Below are 9,728 nucleotides of genomic sequence, written 5' to 3'. Positions count from 1 at the left end.
AGATCTAGTTAGTGTTAAATTATGTTATAGGTTCCTCAATTAAGTTGGTAATGAACGTTCTAATTTAACTATTTTTTAATTATTTTTTTCACCTTGCATCAATTTTTTTTGTAATCTTAATGTGTTATTTCTTTTATAGTTTGATTTTGTTCAGTCGTAATTATCCAACTGCACTGAGAATGGTTAAAAAAGCAGCAGAAGGTGGCCACCGTGGTGCAGAGTATGTGCTTGTCATAATTTCAATTTTTGAAGGCGGTATTTCCATGAGATAAGGCTTGATGTACATTAACATTGTTATTAAGATACGCGTATAGGATTTAATTATTCCCCTTGAAGACACTCCATAATGGATATTACTCATTCATCTGAAATTAGGAATGTGTTTTCAATGCTCTTGTAGAGAGTAAGTGACCTCAGACAGGGAAGTGGAAGTGTAGAAGAGCAAGATGATTTTATTTAGACCATACATTTGTTTAAATCAAATTTATTAATGAACGATAAGAAAGAAATAATTTCAAATGGAACTCATTAATCCATCTTTGTATTATCAGAAAAACATAAAACGTAAAAAAGAAACCTCCAAAAATACAAATTATAACATTTGAGTAGTTAACTATCTATTATATTAAAGGTAATTGTCCATCTTCACAAGATGCACACACGAAAGAAGCATGAATAAATTTCTCATTTCCTATAGAGTTTTCTATAAGCAAGATATGAATAGATTTGCAAACCTATCTAAAAATATTAGCAATTTAATTCTAGTGGATATATTGTAACAACCCTAAAAATGGATACACTTATTGATGCTTAATATGTCGAGAATGCCTATAATTAGACTAGGATTCACACATATTGATGACAGTAGAATTAGACCTTAGAACCCTTGCTAGAGCTAAACCAACTAAGTATGGGAGTTAGTTGAGCTAGAGAAGGTTGATTCCAACCATGTAGGTCTCTTGAATACGAAAATTTACTCGAAGAAGTCTTTACTGAACTTAAAAAGAGAAAATCTTATGTTTGAAGGGTCTAGGGGTAAAATAGTCTTTTTCCTGGTAAGGGTAGTATCGTAATTATCCTACATATATAAATTAACTATTTATTTAATAAGGTGGAGGGGCAAATTGGGGAGAGAGAGACGAAATGGAGCTCTTGAAGTTAAGTCTTGCTCCACCCAGGGTCGAACCTAGGTGGGAGCAATGATTTAATATGATATTTTTTATTGGTGAATTAATTTTATAAACTAATAACTAATAACTGATTTAAAAAAGGAAAATCATATTTTTACTATTAATTATTATTTATTTATTAATTAATATGTTTTTATGACTAAGTCTCCTAGTTGACTAAGTCTAAACTACTTCACCTCTTTTAACTCTCTCTCACGCTCATCTCTCTCACGTTCTCTCCACTCTTTGACGTTCTCTCTGCTAGAAAAATACAAGAACAGATCAGCAATTAATCTTTCTTAACACTTAAAAAACTTTCACGTTAAAAAATTTATTCAAACATAGCATAAAAGTTAGGCAAAGAGAGGAGTCTTTCCGTCAAAAACTTTGTGTTAAAAACATGGCTTAGGCGTGAGTTTTGGAGAGGTTCTGGGAAGAAACTTCAAGGTTTGAGCGTCAAAATAAGGTATGATTGCAGGTAGCTAAGTGTGAAATATGATATTCTTTGTGATTTTGTGTTTGGAAATAGAATGCATGTTCAATGATGTCAACTGAAAATGATGTGGTGAAATATGTAAATGTTTGGTGTATTTGTTATCCGTTTTGAAGTCTTAAAATGGTTAGTTTGATGGCTGAAATTAACGTGCATAAAATGTGTAATTTATGATGTTCATATAAGGTACATGTGACTGATTTTAAATTGGAAGTTGCAGCTAAAATAACAATGAATCTACACCTTAGAACGTGGTAAACGAATCCATGAAATACACTCGAAATAGGTGTTGAATGATCCATAACTATTCCTAAGTTTTCAAGTGGTAATATTGGTGAAAATAAGGTAAGAAAATGACTAATTTTCCAGCAAAAACAAGAAGTTTCGTTTAGGCTGAAGTATAGAGGAGTAATCTGGAAATTTAACTTGTTTTAAAAGGGATGAGGCCACCAGGATTCGAACTTGTGACCTCACCCTTGTGAAAAAAAGGAAAAAAAAGGGTTGGGGGGATTTGAAATGGAGTGTACAGGCGAGTAAGGATAATGCAAAAATTGAAATAAATAATATGGGAGGCGTGGGAATCAAACTTATGATCTTTAAGAAACAAATGAAGGGAAAGAAAAATAAAATAAAGGAAGTGTGAGGCGTGGGAATCGAACCCACGACCTCAAGGCTGGAAAGGGGAAAGGGGTGAAATAAATAAGAAAATAAAGTGAGGTTGTGGGGGATCGATCCCACAACCTCACTGCCAAACGCATGGTAAGTCATTTTTTTAAGTAAAAAATAAAATAAGGAGGTTGTGGGGGTTCGAACCCAGAACCTCCCTGTTAGTAGCGAAACAAAAAGTGTATAAAGAGAGGCTGTGGGGGTTTGATCCCACAATCTCTTAGTCTAGGTGAATTGGGCAACACAATTTTAAATGAAAAATAAAAAGGGGTTGTGGGGGTTCGATCCCACAACCCTTCGGCCAAATAAGAGGAGAATCAAAGGAAAAAAAACAAAGATAAAATGTTGATGTTTGGGCTCGATCTTGGGTCCCAATGTAATGAAGACTAAAAATAAAGTCAAGGAAAAATGTAAGTCCCAATGTATTCGAACTTGGGTTTCCTTTCCAAAATTTCCGTATTGATACATCAATAATATGTGAATGTAATGTTAAAGAATAACATCACCTACTTAGATCCAAATTGAAATCTTGGCATACATACAAGATATATAAGTCTTGTACTACATAATCTTACGAATATATGAGTCACTTAATTAACTATGAATGAAGCCTCATGGCTTGTATATATGGACCCATAAATCAAGCATACAATTAAAAATAAGTGAACCTAAGATGTATGTAATGAAATAACGAAACCCTAGAAGGGTAAAGTATGAGTGTAAGATATAATAAATGTACAAGTTCATTGGCATATTATGAAATGAATAATGAAATGATGAAATGAACAATGAAATGATGAAACCCTAAAAGGGTTAAGTAAGAGTTTGAAACACACTAAATGGCCAAGCGCATTGGCATATGATGAAATGAACATTCACGTAAACAGAGGTGAGTAATTATGAAGAGCAAATGTGCTAATGTTAATGAATGTGGTGACAACATGATACGAGGCTAATGTAAAAAATGGGAGCAATCTAAAATGAGACTAAGTAAATGTTACCAGAACGTACTCACCTATGAGAGTGTTAAGTTAATGAAGAGACCAATTTATATGAACACTCTGATGACAATATTAATGTTAATGCATACTTAATAGTTATGATAAGATGAGAAATCATTTATTGAGCTATGATGTCCTCATACTAGAAGACAACTTCCATGACGTATGAGTTAAATGTAATCGAACTTTATACTAAGCACCGATAGACTAGCTATGAGCGGTGATGCCTTCTTTCAGGAAAGGCGGAGGTTCACGTAACTCTCATGAGACGAGACTGTCCTGAATGCTGGGTATGGGTCTCCTTATATCTCCTAGTCTTCGAACCTATACTGTCAATATATGGATCTAGCTGGGTTCAATTCCCATGTACGCTAGCATGTTTTGGGTCACATTAGCAAGGGATTCCAGCTCTTTTCGATGTGGGGGAGACACTAGATTTCATGATTCTCACATGATCTATGTCAGTTAAAGTTAAAGTTCCCAAAGAATGAATGAGGCCAGCATCAAATGATGCACATAAGTAAATAAATGATACCAAAGGTGTAAGGATACGATAACCAAAAGGTGAGCTAGACTTAAGTAATGTCGAAAGGTTATTCTTGGTCGTTGCACAGCAAACCTGATGAGAGTCTTAAACTACATCCTAGGTATGACTGGTGATTGTACTAGTATATGAAAGAATGAAAAATGAAGTACGTATGAATGAATGAAGCAGACTATGTGGTTGCTAAAGAAGGCTCCCTAGTTTAGGTCCCATATGTTGAGCCCTCACTTGGGGAAGTCCTAACGTGAAGTTCATGATCCCAAGGTCTCATGACATATGAAAGAATGATATGAACTACGTGATATCATATGTGAAATATGTTATGTGTTTTTTCCAAAATGATAAGTTTGATGATACATATTACACTCATGGCAAAACCTTCCAAATCCAAATTTGGCAGGTTCATTGACTTTTCTAATCCAAATTTGGCATGTCCACTGACTTGACTTTCCATAAATCATGTTTTTAGGAAAGAGATATTCCTTCTCATGCATATCATTGCATATACCCATATTTAGTACCAGTGTGTACTAATCCCATACAACTCTATATTTTTAAGTGTAGGCACAGGTGGAAGCTAGAGATTCCAGGCGTTGCAGCTATCCGGACGTGAAGCTTTCATTTGGACTTGGTTGGCCCTCATGCTTTCGTGGATGTCTACCGTTATTATCTATCTTAGATGTAGGCTCTATATAGTGGAGTATGGTCCACTAGTGTTTCTTTCCACTTTTATTTCATACTTTGTATTGGTGCCGTTTTGGCAAAAATACGTTTAAGGCAATTAATGAATTGTTTCTTTCATTTGATTATCTCTATATTAAATGGTTGATTTGTTAACGCCTATACTGGTAAGTTTAAAATGTTTAGCATGAAGTAAGAAGATAAAATTTTCAAATTTTCTGCTATAATTAACCTATATGAAGTAAGAATGACGTTTGTAGGCTTGTTTGCAACCTCTGAGAGGTCAACGACGCCGATATCGTCTGGTTTCTAGATTCTTCTCATGACAAAGTTTGTATTAGAGCACTAGGTTAAATTCCAAGGATGAGCTTCACCAAATTAAGTAGATTCTACAGTCATGGTAGTAAAGTGCACCACTATCCTAGATTAGAGACTACATGATGTGAAGGAAAATTTCCCTTCTTATGATCTTATCGTGCTTTTCCTACAGTATGATTTCTTTGTGTTATGAGCGTGTCTAACATCAATCCTTTTTGTTTTCAGAGAATGAATACTAGGAGGAATATTGGTCAGAGAAGAAGAGGTGCAACTGCTAGGGAAAATCAAGTTTCACCCCAGGCTCCAGCTGAAAGAGTGGCTATGACCGTTAACCCTGCTGGGTTGACTAATACGGAGGTACGGGCATCTATGGCCCAGATGGAACAGTCCATCATTATGCAGGACTAGACCATGGCTGCCAAGGTCAACCTGCAGAATGTTGAAAGGGGAAACCCACCAATGCGTAGCATGACTGACAGCTAAGAGACTTCACGAGGATGAACCCTAATATTTTCATAGGGTCTAAGACTTCAAAAGAAACCCATGAGTTTGTGGATGAGGTACCTATGATTTTGGTGTATATGGGGTCCATAGATACTGAGAAAGCAGAGCTGGCTTCCTATCAGCTAAAGGATGTTGCACTGAAGATGTTGCAGGATAGCCACGCTTTAAGAGGAGTTCGGATAACTTGGGAGTTGTTTAAGACAGCCTGTATTGAGAGATTCTTTCCCAGAGAGATGAGGAAGGCCAAAGTTGTGGAGTTTATCAACCTTAAGCAGGGATCCATGAAAGTCGGGGAGTATTCCCTGAAGTATGTTAAATTGTCTATGTATGCTACTTCCCTTGTACCTAACAGCAGGGATGAGATGAGCAGGTTCCTCACACGAATCAACGGAGATCTAGAGGAGGAGTATCAGTCGGCGATGCTCCATGATAACATGGAACACTCCAGGTATATGGTGCATGTTCAGCAGGTAGAGGAAAACAGCTAAAAGAGGGGCGTTCCTAAATCTTAGAAGACCGAAGCTTCAGGATCAGGCAGGTCCCAGCCATGGAGGCCATAGAAACAATTTTGGCATCCGTGAGTGACCCAAGTTCAAGAAGGGGAAGCAGAGTTGAGGCAATTCTAATTACCATAGGAGTACAACACTTAAAGGAGGCAGACCTGAGCCCAAGAGGGGAAATGGAGGTGAGATGCAACGTCCTAAAAAGAATTGTGCTAAGTGTGGCCATTCTCACAGTGGAGAGTGCAGACAGGGCTCTAATACCTATTTCTATTGCAGTAATAGTGGGCATATGGTTAGAGATTGCCCACAAAAAAAAGGTCAGGATGGAGGTAATGCTCAGTCTAGGCCAAATCCACAGGGTGCAGTAGTATCCGAGCCTCATAAGAGGAACAAGTTCTATGCCCTAAAGGCAAAGGAGAAGTAGGAGAAGTCCGCTGATGTGCTCATAGATATGCTTCAAGTATTCTCAACTGTTGTTTATCATTTACTTGATCCAGGGTCTATGATTTCCGTTGTAACTCCTTTGCTTGCTCTAACTTTTGAAATATATCCTCAAGCTCTGCATGATCCAATAGTGGTTAGTACACCTTTAAAATAAAATGTAAGAAATGATAGAGTATACAAGAATTTCCCAAAAGATGTAAGTTGTAAGACTATGTGTGAAGACTTGGTCGAGTTACCCAAGCATGATTTTGATGTGATATTTGTCATGGACTGGCTTCACAGATGTTAGGCTTGTTTGGATCGTCGTAGTAGAGTTGTGAGATTTTGTTTCCCTAATTAAGAGGAACTATTCTGGGAGGGGTACAGCTCGAGTCATCTTAATCCCTTGATTTCGAACCTTAAGGACAATAAAATGATGTCCGAGGGGTTATTATGCCATATTGTTAGTGTTAATGATTAAGATCATGAAATTCCTTCAATAGACTTAGTGCCTATTGTGAATGAGTTCCTAGATGTTTTTCCTGATGATTTTCATGGAGTCCCTCCTCCTTGACATATTGACTTTGGCATCGACTTGGAACCCTATACTAAACTAATTTTTATTCCTCCCTACAGAATGGCTCCAGCTAAACTCAAAGAGTTGAAGCTGCAGTTAAAATATCTCATTGGGAAGGGTTTTATTAGCCGAGTATATCTCCTTGGGGTACTCCTGTTGTTTGTGAAAAAGAAGGATGAGACCCTAAGAATGTGTATCGATTATCGACAACTCAACAAAGTCACTACAAATAATAAGTATCCACTTCCCAGAATATATGATTTGTTTGATCAGCTCCAAGGGTCTAGCTTATTCTCAAAGATTGACCTTCGTTTAAGGTATCATCAGCTTAGGGTTCAGGATGGAGATATACCAAAGAAAACCTTTCGTACCCGTTATGGTCATTATGAATTCTTGGTTATGTCATTTGGTCTCACGAATGCATATGCTCCATTTATGGATCTCATGAATAGGGTCTTTCGTGAATACCTTGACTCTTTCATCATAGTATTCATTGATGACATTCTCATCTACTCTAGAACCAAGGAAGATCATGAACATCATTTGAGACAACCTTTCAGGTACTTAGACAACATTAGTTATACACCAAATTCAACAAGTGTGAATTTTTGCTTAGATCATTGACCTTCCTGGGTCATGTTGTGTCCGATCAAGGTGTAGAGGTCGACCCCAAGAAGACTGAGGCTGTTAAAAACTGTCCAAAAGCTCTTACTCCCACAGATATCCGTAGCTTCTTAGTATTGGTTGGTTACTACCGCGGGTTCGTAGAGGGTTTTTCTTCCATTGCTGCCCCACTAACAATTTTGACTAAGAAGAAGGACAAGTTTGAATGGACGGAGGCTTGTGAGAAAAATTTCCAGGAGCTCAAGGACAGACTCACTTCAGTTTTGGTGCTTACTCTACCTAAGTGTCGTGAGAATTACATTGTTTATTGCGATGCATCTAGGGTTGGTTTGGGTTGTGTTCTTATGCAGGGTGGTAAGGTGAGAGCCTATGCATCCAGCCAGCTCAAGGTTCATAAGAAGAATTATCCCAGTGATGACCTGGAGTTAGCACTTGTGGTGTTTGAAGTGAAGCTATGGAGGCACTACTTGTATGGAGTGCATATGGATATGTTCACAGACCACAAGAGTCTCCAGTACGTGTTCACATAGAGGGAGTTGAATCTATGCCAGCGCAGATGGTTGGAGCTTTTGAAGGATTATTACATGAATGTTCACTACCATATACATAAGGTTAATATTGTAGCCGATTCTTTGAGCAGGATGAGCATGGGAAGCACAACCCACATTGAGGATGAAAAAAAGGAGTTAGCAAAATATATACACAGATTGGCTAGACTAGGTGTGTGATTGGTTGACTCTACTAATGGGGGTGTTTCAGTTCATCCTAGTTCTGAATCATCCTTGGTAGTTGAAGTCAAGAAGGGTTAGCACCTCGATCCTGTGTTTACGGAGCTGAAGGACTCAATGTTGATAAAGATGAACGAGTCTTTCATTTTGGGAGATGATGACATAATTAGGTATCAAGACAAGTTGTGTGTTGATTTGCCGACCAGGATTATTGCAAAGGCCCATGGTTCGAGATATTGCATACATCCAGGTTCTACTAAGATGTATCATTATCTTAAGAATATTTATTGGTGGGATGGCATGAAGAAGGACATTACAGAAGATGTGGCCAAGTGTCAGAATTGTCAGCAGTTTAAGGCAGAACATCTTAAGCTTGGAGGTCTTACTCAGATTATTGAGGTTTTGACTTGGAAGTGGCAGTCTGTTAATATGGACTTCATGGTTGGTCTTCCGAGGACTAGGAGACAACATGACTCCATATGGGTTATTGTGGATATATTGACTATATCTGCCCATTTTATTCCTGTGAAGTCTACTTACAGAACCGAGGACTATGCGAGACTCTACATAGATGAGATTGTGAGATGGAATGGGATTTCTCTAGATATTATTTCGTATAGAGGAGCTCAGTTTACTTCACATTTCTGGAGATCTTTCCAGAAAAACTTGGGCATGCAGGTAAAAGCTTAGTACTGCCTTTCATCCTCAAACTGATGGGCAGGCAGAGCTTACCATTCAGACATGGGAGTACATGTTGAGAGCGTGTGTGATCGACTTCAGAGGTAGATGGGATGACTATTTTCCTTTGATAGAGTTCTCGTATAATAATATTTATCACTCCACCATTGGGATGGCACTATTTGATGCACTGTATGGTAGGAGGTGTAGATCTCCTGTTGGGTGGTTCGAGGTTGGAGAGTCATCCATTTTGGGTCCAAAAATCATTCATGAGGCCGTAGAGAAGGTCAGAATGATTAGGGATGGGTTTACTACTGCTTACACTCGATAAAAGTCATATGCATATAATAGAAAACGGCCCTTAGAGTTTGATGTTGGTGACCAGGTCTATCTGAAGATATCACCTATGAAGGGGGTGATGAGGTTTGGCAGTAAGGGGAAGTTGAGTCCGAGGTATGTTGTGCCTTACGATATCCTACAGCGTGTTGGTGAGGTGGTCTATGAGTTGGCATTGCCTGCGGAGGTAGCTTCTGCCCATGCAGTCTTTCATATATCCATGTTAAAGAAGTGCCTATGTAACCCAACATCGATTCTACCTTTGGAAGGTTTGGAAGTCGATGAAGACTTGTCCTATGAGGAGGTACCTGTTAAGATCTTAGACAGATAGGTCAAGCGGCTAAGGAACAAGGAGATTGCCACAGTGAAGGTATTGTGTAGAAATCATCTTGTTGAGGGTGAAAAATTCTATGTGAGACGCTGAGGCCAACATGAGATCCTATTACCCTTATCTTTTAAGGTCTTGAGGTTAGACTTCCTACT

General features: G+C 38.1%; 1 protein-coding gene across 1 annotated transcript; it reads left to right on the top strand.

Moving 5' to 3' along the window:
* The first annotated feature begins 5,453 nt into the window (after window positions 1-5,453).
* Window positions 5,454-6,303, top strand: LOC138338852 (uncharacterized). The gene is made up of 2 exons (XM_069289935.1): window positions 5,454-5,824; window positions 6,012-6,303. The coding sequence occupies exons 1-2, from the start codon at window positions 5,454-5,456 to the stop codon at window positions 6,301-6,303; spliced, it is 663 nt and encodes a 220-aa protein (XP_069146036.1).
* Window positions 6,304-9,728: the final 3,425 nt, after the last annotated feature.

Source organism: Solanum lycopersicum, chromosome 10 (assembly GCF_036512215.1).
Source record: "Solanum lycopersicum chromosome 10, SLM_r2.1".
NCBI classification, from domain to species: Eukaryota; Viridiplantae; Streptophyta; class Magnoliopsida; order Solanales; family Solanaceae; genus Solanum; species Solanum lycopersicum.
The sequence above is the reverse complement of the archived record's forward strand: the minus strand, read 5'-3'. Positions and strand labels throughout refer to the sequence as shown.

Coding starts and splice junctions, on each gene's coding strand:
- LOC138338852 (XM_069289935.1), top strand. CDS start 5,454: ATGGGGTCCATAGATACTGAGAAAGCAGAGCTGGCTTCCTATCAGCTA. Junction 5,825..6,011: donor GATAACATGGAACACTCCAG/GTATATGGTGCA, acceptor TAATTACCATAG/GAGTACAACACTTAAAGGAG.